General features: G+C 39.3%; 2 protein-coding genes across 8 annotated transcripts in view; both read left to right on the plus strand.

Annotated features, from left to right (window-relative positions):
• The window catches only part of ecm2 (extracellular matrix protein 2, female organ and adipocyte specific), a 28,906-nt gene extending 26,438 nt beyond the window's left edge, over positions 1-2,468 (plus strand). For all 6 annotated transcript variants that reach the window (XM_084739668.1, XM_084739670.1, XM_084739677.1 and 3 more), the window contains one exon: positions 79-2,468. In XM_084739668.1, coding sequence (XP_084595794.1) covers positions 79-247 — 169 coding nt within the window. In that variant the 3' untranslated portion in view covers positions 248-2,468. The remainder of the gene's footprint in view (positions 1-78) is intronic.
• Positions 2,469-12,537: 10,069 nt separating this feature from the next.
• aspn (asporin (LRR class 1)) lies at positions 12,538-23,359 on the plus strand. 2 transcript variants are annotated; one of them, XM_084739704.1, is made up of 8 exons: positions 12,538-12,762; positions 16,408-16,668; positions 17,806-17,918; positions 19,119-19,332; positions 20,955-21,065; positions 21,287-21,380; positions 21,715-21,853; positions 22,287-23,359. In XM_084739704.1, exons 2-8 carry the CDS (start codon positions 16,452-16,454, stop codon positions 22,482-22,484), a joined length of 1,086 nt encoding a protein of 361 aa, XP_084595830.1. In that variant the 5' UTR covers positions 12,538-12,762; positions 16,408-16,451; the 3' UTR covers positions 22,485-23,359. The 2 variants fall into 2 exon arrangements, with proteins under 2 accessions (XP_084595830.1, XP_084595838.1); XM_084739712.1 differs by lacking the exon at positions 12,538-12,762 and adding an exon at positions 12,847-12,991.
• The last annotated feature ends 1,023 nt before the right edge of the window (positions 23,360-24,382 follow it).

Raw genomic sequence — 24,382 nt, forward strand, 5'->3', positions numbered from 1 at the left:
TTAAATATTTCAGAAAATAATCAGTCGTAGATAAAATGAAAAGTGTATCTAACTGCATCCTGATGCTGTGTCCTCCAGGAGTATCCCTGACGAAGGTATCTGTGACCCGAACCACAACGGAGACGCCACTCTGGTGGCCCTGAGGCTGGAGAACAACTACATCGACCCCCAGAAGGTCTCACCGACAGCCTTTTCCTGTGTCCGCTCTTCCTCCAGTGTGATCTTAAAACCCCAGAAAACCAAATGACGACTTCACACAAAGCAAAATACTAAAAGATGCTTGTTTAAACCATCAGAAACACAAGGGCAAAGATTTTGTTTTTTTAATGTTTTTAAAGAGAAGTCAAAGATTTTCCCCCACTTGCCTCTTTTGACGCTGTAAGTTATTGAAATTACACTCAAAATAATAAGAAATGCTTAGAAAAAAAACGCTCTCACGTCTGACATACAGGTTGAACATGGGAAAAGGGAATTTAACTAAAAACACAGTCACTGCTGATGTAATTTGCCTTATGGGAATGTACTATCCTGTCATATCCTTGGACTGAACCCTTACGAGCTGCATAAGAGCAATATTTTCTTCTTCTCTGGCCCACACAGTCTTAGGTCTGGTAAGCTGTTTTGCACTGCTGCCTGGCCCGACTTAAACCGGTGTGAAGGTGACACAACACCTTCAGACTTCTAAATCAAACACATCTGTCTGCTTTAGTAAAACGCTAAACTCTCTAAAATGGAAAGAATTCCTGCACCATACACAGTAAAATGAAAATGCTAATAAAGAAACGGAAAAAATCCTATGAAGTGAGACCGCAAGCCTCAACGTATTATTTTTAACAGCCTCACTACCTTCATGTTCCATTTCTCAGTCCGGTTTCTTCCAATGCCTTCTTTCACTCTGACATGGAAAGGACTGTGAGTAATGAGATCACGTGAAATCAAGACCAGGTTATAGGATTAAGTAGAAGTGAGTGCTGTTGGAGGGATAATCCCTGTGACAGATAAAGACACAGACGATGTAATGACATGTCTGCCCATTTTCTCCGTCTCCGTCTTTATTGGCACTTAAGTGGACAGAAACATGACAGTAACTTCCTCTGGTGGAGTCAAGGCGGATTTATTCTTGACACAAGTAGTTAACAAGAGTCTGATTTATTGTACAGTGCCTATTTATGCCCCCACAATAATAAATGGTATCGTATCAGGCTGTATTGTGATTTAGTCATATTCACTTTGCGATATAGAGTGACGGCGGGCCCCTCACATACTTAAATAACCAGTTATGTTCAGGTAACTTCTATTCAATGAGAATATTTCTGTGCAGTCAGCTTGTTTAAATGGCTTACTTCATCGTTGAGTGGGGATCGCGGATAGCAGTTGGTTTTCTTTAGAGTTTCATGAAGATGAGTATAGCTATGTGGACTATATGGTCTGAGGAAACAATTATTGGGAAAATGCTTTAACAAATGTTTTTGACCTCTCACCGTCTAAGAGCGCTCCTCAAGCAGAGCAGAGTTGAGATGTGGGAGGAACCACTGGCTCCAGAAATATTTTCCCTACTTAAATTCCCATGTCAAAGTTTTCTTCTAATGATGTACTCAGTAGTCCTCAACACAGAATCATTAGGTTATGTTTTTGGTTTGCTTTGTTTGTTGTTTGGTTTGTTTGTTTGTCAGCTGGATTACAGAAAAACAAGTGGCCAGATTTTAATGAAACTGGGTGGAGGGGTATAGCATGGGCCAAGGAAGAATCCATAAAATGTTGGAGAAAAATTATTTTTCACTTCTGTAAATGTCAATTGTAACACTGGTGTCTATTGCAAACCTGTTGTGAGTAAAGCAAATGTTGTGCTGTGACTAAACATACAACAAAACATACCAGCCGCCTCCAACATCATAACAAAAAAAACGGCAGCAGGTATGCAAAAAATAAGTAAGAAATGTCTTAATTATCCATACTGTTTTTTCCAAATCAATAAAACCAAATTAAGGCTATTTAAAAATTATTGCGGGCTAAAATAAAAAAGACTGGATTATAGCTTTGGCAGAGGTCTGTCCTCTCTGAATGCTGTAATGTATTAGTAAGTCAACATCAGCACTGACAGTGAATAAAAGAAGGCTGCAGCAGTTTAGGAGAGAAAAATCTTCATGTATGAGCAGAGATGTGAAGTAAATGCTCTCAGTACTTACAGATTTGTTGTTTTAAATCGTATTGACTAGGGGTACACTGTGCCCAATGTAAGTTTAATTTACAGTTAAGAACTGTTGTTTTATCAAAAATACTAAAAATGTCTTTTCAAAAAATGTATTTGAACATTTGAATTGAAATATATCTGCCCTTTATTTTGCTCTTGGCTGGCCAAAATGCAGAAATTATGTCACAAAATGTCTACTGAATGTGCGAACGGTCATATATCACAGTTGAAACCACTGTTATGGTGCAAAATTCAAATAAACTTCAATATGTTTTCATTGCTGTGACATTTTCTGTTGTCTCCACTACTAAGACACAAATATAATTAGGACAATAAAAGCACTGGTAGTCATGCTCCTTATGTTTCAAGGTGCAGACCATATCAACTCGAATATAAACCAATAAGGCGTCCTTGTACCTGGAAGAGTTTGCACGGGTCTCTGTGGCATAAATCTAATGAGATTTAGATTTTTTGGGTTCTCATGGCTGGGACGGTGCATGTCTACATGCCACTGACTGCATATGTGCTCTTTCTTGCTGTTGAAAAGTCAGTTTTGATTCCTAGTGCGTCTGAATGGAGCATGCTGAAGCCCAGTTAATACTTGTTTTTTGATGCTGAATACAGACACTGATATTTTGATCTGATAACCATATAACCGATTTTTAATTTTAATAATGATTAACTTTTAAACATTAACACTACTATGACGAATATATGTAGTGAGCAGGACAATTTACAGTGTAAGAACAAACTCATCAGTGCTCTCTGGTGGGCAAATAATATATGTAATATTTTTTGTTATTTAGTACTGTACTGTCTATCTGTGATGAAGTAATATGAGCTTTTTTTTTAATCAACTTCAGTATCTTCAGATCCACACTGTTGTACATGCATGAGGACTAAAGACAGGGTGTGTTGACCACTTTGTTGTTGGAGAATAAACACAATAGTGTGTGGAATGTGTGTAAACACCCAGTTTATCCATTTTTGGAGTATATCAGGGCTCCACAGATGTTTATTATCTGGTTCTCAGAATCAAACTGATTCAATCACTGCAGCCCATACCAATATATACTGTATGTCGAAGGGCTTGACTATTAGGGTTGATTACTGCTTTGTAAATCCCATTGTCTCTAAAGAATTCAACCTGTTCTAAAAATTTACAACAAACCTGAAAAAAACTCAAGATTTTGTGTATCTTATAAGCCACAGCCTGTCAATCTGGGAACTGCTATAAATGAAGTCAACACAAGAGCTATTTGATTTTGAACTGAATTCAGAGCAGTGATTCAGAGGCTTGGAAAGAGGCTACATAAGGCTCGTGTTCCCATCTGGAACACTGTACAACACATCTTGAGGTTTTTTAAGTTTTGGACCCTTGTTGACAAAGAATGCAAATATTCAACCTGTGAGGTGTACTGTATGAGTCACATATCCACACAAGAATTCAGGTTATATTCCACTGGATTCCTTGATCCCCTTCACTGTCAGCACATCCAGCAAATCGAGGAGTACTTCCATTTACTGTCATGTTATCAAATTAACACCTCATGCCTCAGGGAGAAGGTGGAGCCATAATGACTATTAAAGAATGAGTCATGATAAAATGTGATCTTTGCATCACATGTCGTCTACCCTCATGCAATACACATTCAATGAAAGCTGCAATTATCAGAGCTGTAAGCCAACTTTATCATAATATTTTCCTCTGAAAGCCTGAGGTTTAGGATCATTTACTTCAGTAGCAGACAGATCTAAAGGATGATTGGAACAGAAGAGCTAGAATGTGAAGAGGACAAAAACCTCAGCTCATTCTTCGGTAAGACAAACTGGAAATATTAGGTAATAATTATATGTAGACAAAAATAAACCTAAAAGTAGAAAAGCAATAAAAACAACAATCAAAGATGGCAATCGTCATCTGATCATACTCGAGCTGGAAAACTTTCTTCCAGTGAGCCGAAGCTCAGAGATCAAAAGTTTTCCTGTAGAAAAGAGAGAATTCTTCTTGTCTGCCAAAGTGAACGGCTGCTGCGTTCATCAGTCTCACAAATCACTCACATGAAGGAACAATCTAATAGTCATTAGTTACACGACCTCTTAAATGCTCCTCAGGATGAGGACATACTGTGTACCTGACAAATTCACTCACAAATTCAGCAAAAAGTACTCACCAGATATTTATTCAGCTACAGAAGAACAGGATGAATTCTTTCAGAATAAATACAGTATATTCTAAAATGGGTCCCATCTTTATAGGGTTTGTCACAAAGTGATCTAGATGATACGAAAGCAGAAGTAAACATGTTATGCAAATTTACTTTTAATTTTTCAGGGCCCAAAATTAGCACCAGCCACCAGCCAAATGTAAAATCTGCAAGTGGCTGATAGATTTGCTTCACTCACCAGTAGGTTTGGGTGATTAGACAAATACATCAGGTATCAGTTGTGTCTGTTTTTTTGGGGGGCAATTATTGTCATTTTATTTAGCTAATTTAATAGTCTGCCTCCAAAGAATGAGTAAGAAACTGCGAAAGAAAAACAGCCAGTAGAGCCACAATATTTTTACATCTAACGCGGTGAATTGAGGATTCATTCTGACCAAATAAGAGCTGTTTGTTGTTAGACCAGTGGAAAAACTAACTAAGATATATATCAACAACAGTCTGTTGTTGGGCTGATGGTGACTGGTTGGAAAAGTTTAACATATCGGCCAAACTTACTCAGCAGCCAAAAAAACAGAAGGGTAATCTACTGACTGTCTGGTAAATTTTGAACATTCACAAGGCATTTGGCCAGAGGAAAAAATAAAATAAATAAATAATAAATAAATAAAAGCTAATCTTGTACGCTGTTTGTTGATCTGATCTTCATTTCATGTGAATAACTGGACAGTCCTTCCTTGCAGCCCTTGAAAAGGTATTCAAATAAAAGTATGAAAAAAACAAACAAAAAACTATTTCATTGACATGGTCATACCCTATAGATATATTCAGTATTGAAATCAAGTATGACTTGAAAGACACCTAACAATTATGTTAAGGTCTGAAATTCCATAATCATTTTTTAGTGAGGTAAGTTCACTAACAAAGCTGCAAAAAAATCTCCTGTGCATTGCATGAAAGACTTTCTTTGTTGAAAAAAGACTTAACTGTAAATTAACCATCTGAATTGTAGCAATGTCCCCTATAATTAATATCAAATTGCATAATTTTACAACAGAACTATTATCATAGGTTCAGGCTATTCACAGTGACTCACTGTTGTTACTGATGTTGAAGTGTCAAGAACTGTTCACAGCCTGTTTTTGTAGCTTCCACTGTGTCTTTTTACATTTATTTAAAAAGAAATAAGGGACAGAATGTGCTACACTGTTTAACTCAATTTGCAACTACTTCTGTTTGAAAGGCTATATTCCCAGATCAAATTAGAGACGGACAGTACACAAAATACAAAAAGAGGCAATTTGCTTTGTAAGAAACCAGTGATTGATTGAGGGGCAAGGCTGAACAACACCAAGATAATTAACTATAGGAATGGACATGTTAAGCTCATAATTAAAATTTACTGCTGTGACAAAATGTCTAGTTATCTATCTATTAGATTTCACTATTCCATCCAATATTGTGAACCTATTTTTTGCGGTTTGTGCTCAAGGTCCTGATCACCCATGAATGCCCAGTATTTCTAATTACCAGATTGTTTGCAACCAGCAGCTCTATAGGACGCTCCGTGAGAGAGTCGGCTTGATTAGTCCACAAATTTTCCCCCACCCTTTAGCAGTCACAGCTTTTGCCCCAAGAGACTGAAATTTGGTGTGGAGGTCAAGTGTGTGTGTGTGTGTGTGTGTGTGTGTGTGTGTGTGTGTGTGTGTGTGTGTGTGTGTGTGTGTGTGTGTGAGTGTGTGGAGGCATGTGTTTGTGTTTATGCCTAAATGGCTACACGGGTGCATGGCAATAGGAGTGGCCTATCGCAAAAAGGTGCATAACTTCCAAATGGATTCACAAACTTGCACATGATTTTGTGGAAACGACCACAAAATCAGGACAGCTGATTAACTGTTCATGGCAAAAAGGGGTGTGGCTGTGGGAGGGGCCTAAAACTTCTTCACCTATCACAGCCAAAAACCGTTTGTCACAGCAGGTGTCACTGGACTTGGCATGTATGGGACTTTCTCCTTTTACTTTAGCCACGGAGGTCAAGCGGTTGTGTGAGGGTATGTGTGAGAATGTATACACATGTGGATGTCTGTGCATACGTATGTCACAATAGCTGACTGCAGCTATTACAAATTCATACTTTTTTTTTCCTTCCCTTAATATCAATAACAATAATCACCCTCAAACATTCCTGCCTCAGGTGGACTCATGGTGAGGTGAGGTCATGGTGAAGTCTGGGGATGGTGAACACTGGTCTGTTGTGCAGCCTGGCTGTGCAACACTCGCAGCAGCAGGTAACACGCAGAGTTGTGACCCTGTCAAAGATGTATTAAGATGTTTCCTGGCATTAAGATGTTCCTGTGGCACTAAAGGAACAGCAGCGCTGAGGCAACTCCTTGGCACCGTTGCCCTGAAAGTTGCCCCGGTGACTCACAGCGTTAAAGGCTCAGCTGGAGGAAATTCTTGTCAACATAAGAACACAACAAGCTCCAGACGGTCCAGAGGTCTCACAGACGTCTGATGGGTTGGAAAGTATGAGATCCTGAGAGACAAGAGACATCCTGACCACCTCCCATCAGGAACGCAGACCATGTCCCATCAGGAAACAATCTCTAACATTTAATTTGCAGTTTGAATACTGTAATTCCAACAATTACGCCATATATTTTTTTCACAACCACAGACCAATTTCCCTTTTTGGACTATTAAAGCTACTGAATTAAATCTTTCTGTGGCAGACGAGTCAGCTGAGAAATATGAGATTTTCATGCACAAGATCACCCTGAAGAGAGGATGACGCCATGATAAACATCCTGCTCACAACAAAAGTTCAATATTTTAAAGGTTAGGTTAGGACAGATAGAGAGGCAAAGGACCGTCAGGCTATACTGATACCCAGGCAAGCTAACACAGTACAATTTTCTGTCAGGCTTGTGGTCCTTACAGCGCAGAACAAAGCCAATTTCCTCTCATAGTGCACAGAAAGCAGAACGCTCTCAAGCAAGTTTACATCAGGGTCTAATCAGATCTCTGCAATGTTTGTGAAAATTGTATCCTTTAATCTTAAAATCTGGCTCATAACAGAGTATTGTTTCAGCAGAGCTATGAAGATGTGATTATGAGGCTCTGGAAACTGAGCCTGAGGTTTTAAAAGGAGAACCATAAATGTGGACTTGCTTACATATCCAATGTAGCTTACACTGGACTTGAGGTGCTGCTCAGCTCAGTGTTGAAATTCACCAACAGTGAAGTGCTTGTTAAACTTTCTCTGCAACTGGAAAGAAATTTGACTCCACAGGTAAACAACGGAAACCGTGGGTCTATTGTGGGGATCAGGCAGCTCGCTCACAACTGGCGAGGTCAAAAATGTTTTGAGGTTTTGATGATGGCTTGTTGATACCTTTTGTCTTTAAACCAAATTGTATTTCATTCTGCATTCGAAAGCAACTTGGAAATTTCTAAAAGTTTATGATCTTCATCATAAATGCTGCTGACTGTTGCTGCTTTAAAAAGGTCCAGTGTAAATGATTTATTGGGGGTTTATTAAGGCCACGAAATGGACTTTTTCCTCAGTGTCCTGCAACTGTCCCCAATTCTACTTCTACAGCTGTTCCAGACTTTATAGCCATTGTCCCAAATCGAAGCACTTTTTTCATTTTACATAACAAATTTATTTTAGTAACTTTGTTTCAGTAACTCACATCACAGACTGCCATGGAATTTCTGCTGCTGAGATAAGGACTTGGCCTCAGGACATGTGGCACACACGCTGTCTGCAGCTTTAACATTTTATCAGTAAAAGTTCTTTTGTTGAAGCTTGTTGCAGGGTCTGAGGTGCATGGTCCATGGGCATTTAGGGCATGTCCAACTCCACTTTGCTGTACCTGGGCGCACAGTATGGTGCAAGGCGCCAAGAGGTTGTATTCAGTCTCTTAATTAATCATAAGAGTGTTTTGGGTACAACATGATTGAATCCAATCAGAGTGTCATCTCCTGTTCCCCTTAAGAGCCAGGTGTGCCTGCTTCTGGTGCACTGCTATTTAAAAGACAAATTCGGCAAGTTGTAGAAGCGAACAGAGATGCTGAAATGAACCACATGTAGTGATGCAGACACTGTGGTTAGCCTGGCAAGCCAGGTCATAAAAATTATCTATAAAAACAAGACATATAAAATTAATATTCAGATTGATAACAGATGGGCTGCAGGGGGGTGAAATAGGATGGAGTGGCTCCCCCTGTCCTAACTGTGAGTGTGACGATCTCAGGCACAGAGGGATGACTGCTGTGACATTACAGCACACATGGAAACATTACTACAGTAGGTTAATTATTGAAAGCAGCCTCTCTGATCATTAAGGTAAATTTTTAGAGACAATACAGCACACAAAGAAATCACATTGAAATCATTTAAGCAATGGTTTAAAGAGCTGAAGCTTTAGTTTAGTTTCCATGTGCATGTAATGTGACTGTGGCAAATATTATACAATATGAATTAGATTAAAAAGTTACACAGAAAAACTAAACTCTGTAGTTATAAACAATTTTACTGAATGAAATGCAGCTGTGTGTGTGTGGAGCCTTTTGGATGTGTGGAAGAACACAGGACATTAATTACTAGATCCTGACAAACCTGTCAGATTTAAAAAATCAATGAAGTTAAAGATTGGTGCATTAAATTGGCAGTGTGTAACTCTTATGTGCACATAGATTCATCCTGTTTCACCCACCTATAATCATCTGCTATTAACAGAATGTTATTTTTTTTATTTTTACCAGCGGATTGACTGCTTTGTCTTAGAAGACGTGTGCGTGCGTTGTGAACCCACTTATGTGGGCGCATTACTGTCTGAATAATGCATCCTTTAAACAGCAGGAAAATACTGTGCCATTGACTTCAGACCAATTTTTTGTTGGTAAATGGTGCAATCGCTTTCTGCAGCCTCAAGATAGCAATGCACCATTAATGTGCCTGACCATACCTCATTTTAAGAGCAACACACCAATAGGCGCACAGAGGGGTGCAAGTACATTTGCTACCCGCAGAACATGAGCGCTGGGCAAGAAAATGAAAATTGCAGTGGTCAGAAAATAGCAATGACAGCTGTGTGCTGCTTTGCACCAGGCGGAAGAAGGGTCCTCAATCTTTTTCAAGAGTGGCCACAGTAAGCAATAATAATGCCGACATACATCACAATAACAACACCTGATTAAGATGAATACAACTATGAAAAAGATCATATAACATAATGACTAACTTTGTACCATCTAGTTGCAACAAAGGTCTGATGATGATGAAAATAAGATCATTAAAACTGAGGAGTGTGCTAATGCCTTAAACCTACTTGGGGTTAAACAATGAAGAAGAGAGAGTTCATGTCATACTGTGCCCAAAACATGTAAACACTGAGAGGATCCATGCACGAACAGGACATCCCTGTCCCCGGCATTAGGCAGAAAGAAGCACAAAGGAGGTGCAAAGCAGACTTTGGTATGCAAAGTGATAAATACAAATGGAATTCTAGCTTTAGTTTTTTTTCACAAGCTGCTAAATAAGAAATTAAATGAAACAAGAGTCAAAATTCCTAAATATTTGTATGAGGGCACACCCAATAGTTTTGATGTTGTATAACACAATAATTGGGGGAAACAATAGCATGTTACAGTATGTAAACAGCTGTTTTTTTCAGTTACATTCTGTTTATGTAATTCGCTGTGAACCACATATTGTACTAGAAACACTATTACTAATTACAGTTTTCTGAGAGAGCTGGTGAGAAAAACAAGCTTTAAATGCTTAAAAGGTTTGGAAATTTCCTTCAAAGAGTATGTTGAACATGAGTGAGTTCAGCAGGCTCGTTGTTGATGAGATGATCGTTTAACCAGATCTCTGATGGTTTGGAAAATATGATTTCCCCATCGAAAAGATGCATTGAAACCAGAACACAGACCCGCTCCCATCTTGGTTGGTCTGTCTGCCAAACCAGGGCATATTTGGATGGTCTGGCTCTGCCATAAGTTGTGCCTCAGAATGCAGTTCCAGCTCAGCTCAGCAGAAAATACCAGCACTGAATGGAAAAAGCAATAGTATAACACGTGAACCCCTGAGGGAGCAAGCTCCTGTTAGCTTTTCCCTTCTTGGGAGGTGTTTCTCATTTTTGCCCCAAACGTAAAGCTTCAGGCTTTGCTGTTGTGGCTGGTTAAGATACACATTATGTAGAACACAACACAGAACAAATAATGTTGACTGGATGTTGAACAGCATCACTTCTATTCCGCCTCTCCTGTCTCGACTTTCCAATTAACGACATCTGTGACATCACAAAGAGAAAACCACCAGTTCTCACTGACTTTGATGGTAAATTGTCGTTTTTAAATTGCCTGTATGATGATGCCAGTTACTCCTAGTTTGGCTTTAACACTTTTCTAGAAATGAGCATCAGTATTTTCAAACAAGAAAGATTTGCCCTTTGATGAAAATACAAGTGAAATCAGATTGCTGTAGTGCCTTTTATGCAAAAGGTACTTGGCATGTTCATTCAGACACAAGACCAACATGCACCAGTACCAGAACCTTTACATACAGTAATGACATTCATGAGAAAATGGGCTTAAATGCCACTTAGTAAAGAACTAGACACTACATCGCAGATAAAGTTTTGAAAAGTCTACATTTCTATTCCCACCCCCACCAGGGAGGTTGTTGAAAGAAAGTGCTGAAGTGTTTTTGCATAAGCATATTTATTGTAAAAGTCAAGTCAGGTTTATTTATATAGCATCAAATCATCAATCACGCAGAAGTCATCTCAGGGCGCTTTTCAAATAGAAATGGTCTAGACCAGTGGTGCCCAACCCTGGTCCTCAAGGACCCCTGTCCTGCATGTTTTAGATGTTTCCCTGCTCCAACACACCTGATTCAAATGATCAGGTTGTTGTCAGGCTTGTGCAGAGGCTTGATGATGAGCTGATCATCTGAATCAGGTGTGTTGGAGCAGGGAAACATCTAAAACATGCAGGACAGGGGTCCTTGAGGACCAGGGTTGGGTACCACTGGTCTAGACTGTGCTCAATAATTGCTGATTCCCCATCCTGGCCTGTCAACCACGAAGATCAACTACTACCTGTTGACAAGCACCTAGGGATGTGCAACGTACTGTTGACTATATATATCGTTATATATTTTTTTCATGATAAAGAAAATTCATATGGTGAAGAAAGGTCCAAAAATGAGAGCGACTTCAGTAACATGGAGGTTGTTTCTTTGCAAAAGATCAGATATACAATACACCACAGTAATATGTAAGAAGTACAAGGAAACTGTAACAACAGAGGGGGGCAATGTAACAAACGTATTTCATCACCTCAAGCAAAAGCACCCGACTGAGAGTCAAAAATTCCATGAGGAGAGCTCAACAGCTACTGGGAGCTCTAAACCAAAAATATTTTTCTGTATTTTGTCATATTGTCAGGAGTACTGTTATTGCAGAATACCCTGAAATATAGAATATTAACCACCCCTATTAAACAGGCCCCAGAGCCAAATTATTAAAGACAGTGGAATTGATAAGCTCCAACATTTCATCAGTTCCTTTATCTGTACTTTTTAAGGTTCTTGTTCACGATTTTTCACGCAGCTGTGTCGGAGCACTACAGCACTACATCTCAAACATCCTTCTCCTGCTAATTATTTCACTGATGTTTATCTGAAAGTACTGTGGGTCAAACATGGCAGCCTCAGCTCAGCTTTTTGTTTGAGGAAGTCAGTTACTATGGAGCAGCCAGATGAAGGAATTCCTCAAACAAAATGACAGATCATCATCCAAAAAAATCCCTGGCAGGGTCGGTTCACCTCCATCCTGACTGTTGACGTTTCACAGAGAAAACCCAAACAGCTACTGCACTTGTATGGTCCCACTGTCCTTGTTTAACCCAGTGCCAACGGGCCTTAGTGTAGGATCCATTCATGTTTATGTAAAATATTTAATATGGCAGTGGCAAAGAGAGGGGAGGTGACAGACCTACCAGTATGTTTTATATGAAGACTTGAGCATTCAGGAGTCTGACGTTAACGATCCTGGCACCACTTCAAAGCTAATGAAAAGCACATGACTAATGTCCTAACAATGCCTTTTCAAACCTAATCCCTGAGACGTACAGATGGTGTGATCACAGAGGGAGTAAAGAGCTCTTAACTGAAACTGAACCTCTCACCCTAACAGCAGAGGTTTTCCGTCGGTGGGGGTGTTCTGGGGGCTGTTTTTTCTTCCCTGGTGAGAGAGGGTGATGCTGTTCTCCATTCACTGGGAATGTATTGACTGAGGATCCAACTCTCAGCCTTCCAGCTGGACCCTGCTGCTGCTGCTCTGCTCACTGCGTGGGGTTTAAACCAGGACACAAACACACCTGACGGCTGAGGTAGGACACACCCTGGATTTATGAACAAAACAACTACCTCGTCTTTTTATGTTTTGACTAGTTGATCTGGCAAGTTTTATTTTCAGAGAATGCAGCATCTCTGAGGTGCTTAGATCAGTTTACAAGACTTCTAATGAGTACCTTAAAGGTAGTGGAGGCTTTTCAGTGGAGCCACAGGACAAGCCAGGAAATTCTAGTCTGAAAATCTTCATCTTACCAGCTGATCCAGGTCTGTACTGTGGGAAAAACTGATGTATTCTGAGGGAGAACATCTCAAATGCAATTATTCTGAATGAGTTAGATTTGCATGCAAATTTCAGAGCATAACAAGATCACTTTACTGGAATGTGCACAAGTCTGTGGGTCAAGTTTTAAGTGAACTGCATAATGGGCAAAACCTGAAGAAGATTATGTTAAATGGTTGGGCTTCATATTCAATGCTGTGGTCATTCATGTGTTACTTGCTTGGAGTTTTGGTTCAAGTTGATCTCATTTGACAAAAATGCTAAGTAATTTTTCATGGAGTACAGTTATAACAAGCTTGTAAATACAAACACATGAAGGAAATTGTCTGAATCACCTTAAATGTTAGGATGAGGGCTGATACAATCAATTGATTATATAATTATTCATAATTGCGATAATCCCTTTCCAAAATAAAAATTGCTTTTTCAGAATAAATATATTTCAACATGCAAAATATTACCTGGTTCTGCCTTTCCTAACACAAGGATTTGCTTGATTCTTATCACTGTAAATGGAATATCTTTGGATTTTGGACTGTTAGTTGGACATAAACAAGACATGTTGTTATGTGCTCTCTTTAACTAGGCTGGACAGTTCTCACTATTTTCTGACAACCTAATATTCATATAAATAATTGACAGATTATTTGATTGTGAAAATCATCACCAGTCATGGTCATGGTAGTAGTGGTAGTGGAATGTTTTGTAAGTGAGTCCTGATGGAGACAGCAGGGATCAGAAGGGGATAAAGGCTGGTGACGTTCCTCTTTGGAAGTTTTATTAAAGGCAAAGCTCTAGAGAACTGAGTATAATTCAGACTGTGAATAAAAGCACTTTACTGTACAAGTCTGACTGGAGTAAAGTCAGATTTACTGGATCAGTCTACAAAGCTTGTTTGATGATGTGAAAGGAAAACACAATAATAGGAGAAATATAACTAACTTACCACCAAGTTGCTAAAGCAAAATCCCAGTTGCAAAACACACAGCAAGAAAACAGCCTTTTTTGTGCTAAATGAGCCGATGTGGAACAAAAGATAGTGTGGGTGCAGAGGAAGGGTCTCTGCTGTGTGGTATTTGCTGTTGCAGCAGGATGCTCGACCACCACCACATATTTGTGGGTGGACTGACTGCTCGACTGAAGGGCTCAGAATTCATCAAGATTACTAGAGGCACGCAACCAGTCGATCTCAGCCTCTCTCTCTGCTGGCAGTGTGAATGTGTAATAGAGGAAGATACATAAATCATTTTGTGAATCACCACAGATGCTGAATAGGTGAGCGCTGCAGAAACATTTATGTTGGCTGTAAGAACTCCTTTCCAGTAGAGGTTTTCAGAGCCTCATGGAAACACTGATAGAAAAAAGAGCAGCACTTACTGAAACCAATCACTCCAGGAACTCTGCATGCCCTTTCACCATGCACTGTTTTAGTAATGCATTCCTAAATCAGGCTAATTTGGGGCTGTAGGGCTAAAATTGAAACTCAGCTGGCGCACAGGATGGCTCCAATACTCCTGAGTGGTGGTTGCTTATAATGTAAGTCAACTAAAGGTAAAGCTTTAAAGGCCATTTAAAAGCTTGCATCGTGTCACCACGGTAACCAGTGATGCAATGTCATTAACTACATTTTTTCAAGTCCTGCACTTAAGTACAATTTTGAGAAACTTTACTCGAGTATAGCTGTTTTATGCTACTTTATACTTTATTCCACGACATTCATTTGACAGATAGTCACTTTTCAAAGTATGATTTTACAAATAAAATGTGATTGGTTTATAAATCATAATGCAATATTATGGAAAAACTACCCAAAAGTATATGAAGCAGTTATTATCAGCTCCATCTCAACCAACTACAATATTAAAGTACTTATTACATGTACTTACTTACATCATTAATAACTCGAGAATTTAATTTCTGAAGAAAATGCAATAAGATTAACTTTAATAAAGAAGCAGCTAAAGGAGTAAGAAGAGTTGGCATACTCCAGTAGGAAAGGGATAAAGTGGGGGAAATGTAGCGTAAGCAATAAAAGGTGTCGAAATTAAGAGTTTTAGTGGACCAGACTTAAACGAGCTTAAGTGTACGGAGAAGGACTTGAGGTGTCATTAAAGTGTCTTAGTTAAAATGAAGGCAAAAGTGCTGAGGTCTAAGCTGTTTGAGCGCTTAAATGAGCTGCTGTGTTCTAGAAGGAGTCAAGTTGTTTGTGTGTGACTGTGTGTGTCGATGGCAAAGTGTGGTAGAACTTTATTGGACATAAAGGAATGTTTAGTTTATCCATTAACATAGCCTGTGCAGTCTTTCACACTTGGCATACTTGTGTCATGTTAGGAGGATCTGAGTGTCCAAAGCTTAAGACGGAGACCTTCCAGACTTCCCTGATGATACTTAATGAGACACGACATTGACCAAGGGTTACCCACATTGTTTTGCCTCCTTCCTGGCAGCCTGATTATATGTGTTCCGGAATGATGTGTTACATACTGCATAACGCAGAGTGAAAGTAATGTTACTTTAAGTTTGGAATCTGAGGATCAGCAAGTTTATTTTTATTTATCAAAGTGAAGATTGAGCAGAAGTACAATCTGTGTGTCTCTGCATGTGTGTGTGACAGCCGTTGACTGCCGAGGGACTCCTGGGTCAGGCTGGTTATTTACTAAAGATTCACATAAGAGGCAGGAAGCAATGAAAGGAGTTGAAATAGCAGTCACTGTTAAAAATGTCAAAATGTCTGCCAACAATTCTTGTGTTCATCTGTAATAAAGTGACTGTGACACCACAGAGCGGTCTCATCAGCAAATCTCAATCAGCCCACATGCAATTAATGGTTACCATGGTGATGGTAAATGCAGAGTGTCAGAGAGTTAAAACCATTGTTTGCATGGGAGATTTTTCCAATGCCAGTACAGCTTGAATTACTGCAAAACTTTGTGATTGTAAATACCTCTTGAATCAACAGTGGAAGTGGGTAAAATGTATGAAAAAGAGAAGCTGTGAAACTCATCTTTTTTTCTCTTGTCAAAACTTGTGAGGAAGTCTTTCTCAGGATGGCTTTGAAATGCAGACAGTAAATGAGAGACGGAAATTACACATCAAATGTGACCAACTTCCACAGGTTTTGCTACCTCGTCAGTAAGTGAAATCTAACAATCACAAACTTTTCATTTAAAACAATCACATTATTGTGATATTCATGAGGATAATGTAAACTTAGGTGAACTTCTGTACAGGGTTCTGCATCTCTGTTCTTTTATGTTGATGTTGGAAGACTGGAAAAGTGCTGGGAAAACAACAAATGAAAAAATATTCCACTGCTTGGACAGGTTATTTCCTCAGTGACATCACAGTCTAGGCCTGTCTTTTAATTCTAATGCTAACCTAATGTCTGTCTCTCCTACAGCTCCTCCTTGTTGCTGTTTCACTGACCAGTCCTCTAACAAAACCATGAGGGTCTTCCTCCTGCTTTGCCTGCTGGCGCTTGGCAACGCCAAGCCCTACCAGCCAATCAACGTCATGGACTTCATGAAAAACTACGACATCATGATGGCTGATTCGGATGATGATGATGACGATGATGACGACGATGATGATGATTATGAGGATGAGAACTGTCCAGCTGGTTGTCATTGCTCCCCCAGAGTGGTGCAGTGCTCCGACCAGGGTTAGAACACACACAGCATGAATACATCTGGATCCACATGTCATTGTAAACAGTGTGTCGAAAGACATCCTGAACTAGTCGAGGATATTGATAAAGGCTCATCTATCTAATTATAAACACAATGTGAAGTTCATTGTTTAAGATTAGTAATGTCAGTCTGGTTTTATTCTAAATTATTCTTGGCTACAAATCCCATGAAAACACTAAAACCAATAACGAGTTGTCTGTGAGCATGTCTATTAATAGTTTTGTGCAGCCAGACCTTTTCTCCACTGTGCCGGAGAAATATCCGGCTCCACAATGACCATTCTGCTATGGGAGAAAAAAAAACACTCTGGCTTGTTCATATTTCTTTAAACTAATCACAATCATCTTGGGTGGTCCTTAGACCAGGATGCAGTGATGATGGCTAGCTCAGTGGTTGTTGCTGCTATTGTTTCATTTAAAAACGGTAAAATGCAAATAGCAAAAGGAGGAGAATGTCAACTGAAATAATTGGCCAATGGCAGGCCTTTAACCACAGTCTACATCCGGTGAGTCAGACAAGTCTCTTAATTGTTTTAGACTTCCCTACCCCGCCACGACAATTATCTCATATAAAATTACCTGACCACTAACATGCTTTTGTCATAAAGTGACAATCTTAATGTCGGAAATGGTCAGGACTGAAGATTAGGATTGTTGATGCATCTTGAGCCTAAGAAAATGTGAACTTTTGTCTCCACTGTGGAGGCAATGTGGCCAAAGTTTTCACTTCTCACCACAGTGCAAGAGAATGGTCATTATTTGTGGTTAAGAGACAACTGCAATCTCCTGGAAAGCTGCAAAAGCTGTATCAGCATGCACTGCACTGATTTTGTGGCCAAGTTTTGTGTGAAACTGGTGTAAAAAGAAAAACATACTGGCGTGTCATTGCATTATGTTACAGCTTTTATATCTTTTCTGTTTGATTGGTACATCCCAGCTATCATATCTTGACAAGTTCCTCTGTCAAATGATTGAACAACGGTGTCAGAAAATCAACAATGATTTCTTCACCTTTGGATCTCAGTACTTTTTATGTAACATAGGTATTGCATGAGATCACTTTTGGTCCATCTCTGATCTTTAGTCAGTCATTTGTGTTTCTGTCAACAGGTCAGATCTCTGTTCCCGAGAAGATTCCTGAAGACACTGTGATCCTAGACCTCCAAAACAATGATATCACTGAGATCAAGGAGGACGACTTTAAAGGCCTCAACAAACTTTATGTAAGAGAACCCAGTGTCTATTATGTAAGATGAACAGGTATTTATCGGCAGAGTATGGCACAATGGAATAAAATAATCCTAAGTATGGTTTCATTAATGAATAATCACCTGAAAATAAAAATCGGTTTGTTTTGTCACCAAACAATTTGCTGTTTTTATCTACAGAGAGTGCAGGTCCTCTTCAATGTTGCACGGCCAGAACAGAAAAAACAAATACTGGCTCTAGATACAGGAATTTACGTTTTGTGGCCCCCACAGCTTTTCCTACACAATCTGAAGAGGACACAAGGTGTTTGCAAGCTCACTGTAGATACCACTAAATCCTGCACACTGGTCTGGAAAAAATTTAACAGACAAAAACATCAGGGCACGTCTAAGGTTAAAGACAAAACATTACATCAATCCATCTGATCAAAACAAATTCATCTGAGTTCAAGTAAGGTGGATGGCACTGTGTCAGTCTACACATGGACTGTGGGTGCCAGTCTTTCTCCTACCAATTAAAACTACAAGCTACTACTAGTTTGACCGATTCAAAACCACCTATCTCCAATGTTACTTGCTGATTTAACATCACCGGCTAAATGCCTCTTGTAAAACAGAAGTTATCTGTTCAGGCTCCAACAGGCTCCAATGTTTTTTACCCAACCACCTCATAACCAAAATTGACATATCTGGAGCCAAACTCAACAACAAAAGCAACATTAGACATCTCAAAAACAGAAAACAACACATTTACATCCACCAATCAATGACTTCCTACTATAGAAACAAAATGCCTAAACTTTGTTAAGAAGTTTAGATGAGTCACATTTACACTAAAAATACAAGTGAATGAAAATATCATCTTGTAGCTTTTACAGTTACCAGATAAGAACAAACAGCTCAATCTAAATGTAGCCTGCAGCATTACAAGATCAAAGTCCTTCTGTATGAAACTCCCAGTTGAGGAGTAGGGGCAGTGACAGTGGATCTGTCTTTGATCAGGCTGATGTTTTCCCAGCTGGGAAGGCCTAAAACACAGGATTATATTGTACTGTGTCAAAGGAAACAGGGAGAAAGATCTGCAGCCACAGCTCAGTGTTACAGTCATTCAGTGGCTTGCCAAAGAGTGAAACTGAGTTTGCTGTATTTCTTACAGCAGGTATAAGAATGGATCAATCAACCGAATTTTATTCTGATTCCCTTCTCCCACAACAGGGCCTGTTTCTGATCAACAACAAGATCTCTACGATTCACCCCAAGGCCTTCAGAAACATGGATAATCTCAGACTGCTGTACCTGTCCTACAACCTGCTGACTGAGATCCCTGCAAACCTGCCTCCCAATGTCGTCGAGCTTCGCTTCCATGAAAACAAGATCAACAAAATCCAGAGGAATGCATTTAAAGGCCTGAGGAAACTCCATGTGTTGGGTAGGACCTGGTTTCAGCTTTCTGTATCAGATTAGCAATAATCAATGCACATGAAAGCCAGGGGTGTCCAGTTCTTTGCCAAGGAAAAGTCTGCAGGATTTTATTCAACCCAACACTAAACAATGCTTTAAAACGATAGTTCACCCCAAAATTAAAATTCAGTTATTATCTACTCACTCTCATGCAGATTTAAGGTCAGGTGAAGTTTGTTATTCAACAAAACCCCACTGGAGTTTCACAGGAAAGCAGAGTTGCAGACTCTCCCAAACAATTTAAGTGAATGATTTTCAAACACAAAAAACATCAGGAAAAAAAATAAATAAAAATAATCAAGTCAGCAAGTCAGCATGATATGCTGGGGCTTTAGGAGACTTGGATTACACCAGATGAGCAGACTGGAGGCATCTTCTATATTTTACATTTGGAAACTGCCCACCAATCACTTCTATTGTTTGGGAGATCCTGCAATGATCTGCCACCTTTGTGGTTAGAAAGCCAAACTATATGGTTAAGACCACAGAAAGATGGTGGTAATGGTTAAACGAAACAACACAGAATGTTGTCAGGAGACATGATGCAAACCTCTGTCTCTACCTGTCTAAATTTAAATATACTTTAAACAGTCTCATTTTGACACTAAAGAAAAGATTGTGGTCATGTTAAAGCGACATTAACCATGAGGTGGCAATGTCAGGCAATTTACACACCAAATCATCCACCCCTGACACCTTTCCTGATAAGATCTGCTCATTCTGTGACAAACACGCTACAAACACTACTTCTGTCTCTGAGACATCAGTAATTATTCACACCACCATGGGAAGTCCACACTGCGCTTTCTCCATCTGCATATCTGTGAGCGTCTGCATGACAGACATTTCATCTGGTTGTCTGCAAGGACCAGCATGGAGAACGCACCGACAGCTGACTGTGTATGTATATGTGCGCATACTGTATGTAGACAGCTGCATATGCATCTGTCCTGCTGTGCACATCTGATTTTGAGTATGCCAGGGATTTAATAGGTTTATACTAGGGTTTAATCTAATTAATCATTGGCTATAAGACCTTGTAAAGTGTTACTTGGCAGGCAACAGTGTTGGGTGTTCATCTCATTAACAAAAGGTAATGTGAGCATGTTGGCCCAGTGATTAGCACTGTCGCCTCACAGCAAGGTGGCCCTGGTTTCCACGCAACTGTGGCAGGACCTTTCTGTGTGGAGTTTGTATGCGCGCTTGTGTGGATTTCCTCCGGGTGTGCCGGTTTCCCCCGTCATCACAAACATGTATGCGGAATCAATTCTTAACCAAGGCACTGGCTTAGAAGTGGAATTGGTCCCCAGGCGCCGCACAGAAGCCTCCCATTCTTCTTAACTCTTACAGTGGGTTAAATGCAGAGACTGAATCTCACTTTATGTTGTATATAATTGTAAAGTGAATATAAGTGTACATGTGACAATACAGTTGACTTTTATTTTTAATCAATTCTGATTATTTCTGCCAAAGCTTTTTCAAGATGGTTTCTTGGTAAATTGTTAGTGTTCATATGATGTATGTTCTCTAATCAGGAGGTATAATGGAACATTACCATTTAAACCAGATGTTTTGTGCTTGTCCAAACAGAGCTGGGCGCCAACCCTCTGGCCAACAGTGGGATTGCGCTGGACGCTTTTGCCGGCTTGTCAACCCTATATATCGGAATCTCAGAGGCCAAACTAACTGCTGTACCAAAAGGTAGGACATCACTCACACATGTTATGCTGATGGTAATTAATGAATGTGAATCTTTTCTTTTTCCACAGTCTTTTTTACTCTACGCTGGACCTCAAATATACAACTAAATGAGGCATAAACACTGCTGATGTCTGTTAATATGATGTCTTGATTTTACAGGTTTGTTTTCAGATCATTTGCCCTTTACAGGGGTCATGTTTGGTATGATTTGTATCTTCCAGCACTCCCATCGTCCATCACAGAGCTGAACCTGGACTACAACAAGATCTCCAAGGTGGAAGTAGAAGACTTCATCAGATATAAAAATCTGCTGAGGTGAAAAGCAGCCACATTTCATCCTAGAAACTAACATTTCCACTAAGCCAGTATTTTGTGTGTGCTGCTTTTCAGATTAATCCAACTCATCTTCAGAACTCAAATTTGAGTGTTTTTCTTAGTTACTGTATATTGAAGATTGTTAAACATGAAAAACACTCACTTGTAATACACAGAGGTTGAACTGACACCCACCAGAATCTAACGTAATATTTGCTGCTTGGTAGTTCACTTTTTTTAAAATCTCTATCACCATGTAGTGGTTATAGTCATGTGTAAGTTATTTGTTATTCAAGTGTTGACATCTGTCAACTATCTTTTGTCATTTTTGCAGGCTAAGACTAGGTTTTAACCAGATCAAGTATGTAGAAAATGGCACCTTTGTCAGCATTCCTAATGTTCGTGAGATCCATCTGGACAACAACCGTCTGAGAAAGGTCCCACCAGGCCTCAGCTCCCTGCGCTACCTCCAGGTGAGATACAGACACTATGACAAATTTGAATGTCACAAAATGTCAGCCAAGTTTAGCTGGGTTGAGTGGAGTCACTGTGGCCAGCAGTTAGAAGAAAGAGAAGGGGCATGGCATGCAGCAAAAGGCTGTAGGAATGCTCCACCAGGCCACCCCATTGTACCTCTATACTGGGTTAATGAAGATCAAACTAAAATTCAGAAGTTGCAGTGGCAGAGCTGTAGGTCAACACAACAACCTGAAGTTTTAAAACGATGCCCTAATTTTCAGCTTTTAAACTCGCTGTTCCTGTCTTTCTTTCCTCGTCTAAAGGTTGTGATATTGAGTTTCCATGGCAACAGCTAAGCAACATCAGAACAGAACACCCAAACACGGTTAATTTAAAGAGTGAAAAAACATGAAGTGATTAAGAAACCAATCTTCTCTGTCTGTTTAGGTGATTTTCCTCCATGGCAACAAAATCAGCAACGTGGGAGTAAACGACTTCTGTCCCATCAGGCCCAGTATCAAGAAGAACCTGTACACAGGAATCAGTCTGTTTGCCAATCCTGTTAAATACTGGGAAATCCAGCCAGCCACCTTTCGCTGTGTGACAGGGCGGAGGGGCGTTCAGCTCGGAAACTTCAGAAAGTAGGAGTAGGGAGCTCCAGACAGCTTAGAAATGGAGAACTGCCAACATCCTTGTTACAGTATACTGTAAGGAAGGAGCTGGAAATTATTCTGATAGATAAAACAAAATGAAACTGCATCCCTAAAGTGTTTGCTGTTCAGGAATTGACAGAAAATGCCATAATATTAGTGTATATTAGAAACTGTAGTACATGTTGTTAAATGCTGGTATAATTTACTCATAAAAGTTCTCAGCCAGGGGGAAAAAAAAAACAAAATGAAAAACAACACTGTAGTCTGGATGTTGATGCTGAAAATGAATATTAAATCATAAGCTACAACACTAAGACAATGTTTTCAGTCAGTATACAGCTGCTGGTGGGGTCAAAACATGAACAGCTGTACATCACAATGAAATTCAGCACACGAGTCCTGCCTACATTTGTGAGACACATTCAGTAAAGTGATTCAACTTTTGCTGTGTGGACTTTACCAGGAATAAAGCGCCTCCCTCTGGTCACTTTTTGAGCAATGACTTGACTTGAGTAGCATTACATGCTGATGCCTTTTTAAATAAATGAGATCCTTTTTACGTCTTTTATTTAGATACAGTAGAATTCAAGATGTCTTTGTAACACTTCTCAACAACAACTAAAAAAAAAAAAAGCCCCAGACTTTCCCCTCTGTGTCATTTCTTTACACATTATATTTCTGCCTTTTTAAGTTGAGACATTGTCATTATCACAGAAGAGTCACGATAGGCCAGAGCTGTAAAAAAAAAAACAGGAGCTTAAATCCACTGTCACTTAAACTAAAACACATTTTCCTCCCAGCAGAAGTCTGTACAGTCAATGAATGATGGCGGTATTATTTCGTGCAATAAGTGACTTCAAAGCCTGATGTCTGTCTTTATGTGGATGTTTTATATTATCTCGGTGCATGTCTGTATTGTCTTTATTTAGAAGCTGAAAGCAACATGTCAGACTGGTTTCTACATTGTCCTTGATATAAACCCAAAACATCATATTGTTTTAATCAGCAATAGCAACCAAGTGAACTACATTTATCATGGAAAGGTAATGTAAACCCCAAACTGGAATGTCTGAGAGCATCTTCCCTAAAAACGTATTAATGTTTCTTCCAATGATCTTTGATCTGAAATGGTGCTATATTTATTTAGTATGTCTTTAATTAAAACCTGGAACTCCCCATTTATGTCTCTACTTTTTGTCAAAATCAAAGTGGGTTTGCATCCGAAAGTTAACATTTTATTTTGTTATTTGAGATGCTACGTCACATCATCTTGTCATCTAGGATAAACTTGTTATTTAAGCATTATGAATAAATTTGACTTGCAATATCAGATGATGTTCTAACAAAACTTAGTATGTACATAAATCAATGGGCAAGACACTGCTTGCAAAGATATTAGCAGGGGAAAAAACAGTTGATTATCAAAGATTAGAAATCATCAGCTCTACAACGTTTCAAATAATTGCATGAATTGATTTTAAAATGCCAAATTGTGTGCAAATAAATTTCAGACTAAATAGAGTATGTGGATTGAATCTTTAGAGGGGCTGCAGCTGATAACTGTATGGATTAATGGTTATAACTAATGTAGTTTTCAGAAAATTGTGACTGTGACAGCTGATATAGAAAACCAGCCGATCTTCACATTTGTGAAGCTGGAACAACTGGCATTTTTGTTAAAAAAAAAAAACAATAAAAAACTGAAACAATTAATAGATTATCAAAAATGATCAATCAACTGCCAAACTGCTCAACTTATGTTCCAATACTAACTATAAGTGATCTTTCTTCTTGATAATCACTTTTAATTTGCTGCAGAGGTTACAGATGTGATATTGTCCTGAAAATTACCCTGTTTAGTTATGAAATATTACAGGTTCTGTCAGTGTC

Source organism: Lutjanus erythropterus, chromosome 2 (assembly GCF_056507025.1).
Source record: "Lutjanus erythropterus isolate fLutEry1 chromosome 2, fLutEry1.hap2, whole genome shotgun sequence".
NCBI classification, from domain to species: Eukaryota; Metazoa; Chordata; class Actinopteri; order Lutjaniformes; family Lutjanidae; genus Lutjanus; species Lutjanus erythropterus.

Bases quoted from the DNA above. Each gene is read 5' to 3' on its own strand.
- aspn (XM_084739704.1), top strand. From the start codon at position 16,452: ATGAGGGTCTTCCTCCTGCTTTGCCTGCTGGCGCTTGGCAACGCCAAG. The intron at 19,333-20,954 runs GTAGGACCTGGT...TTGTCCAAACAG, and splicing joins GAGGAAACTCCATGTGTTGG to AGCTGGGCGCCAACCCTCTG. The intron at 21,854-22,286 runs GTGAGATACAGA...CTGTCTGTTTAG, and splicing joins GCTCCCTGCGCTACCTCCAG to GTGATTTTCCTCCATGGCAA.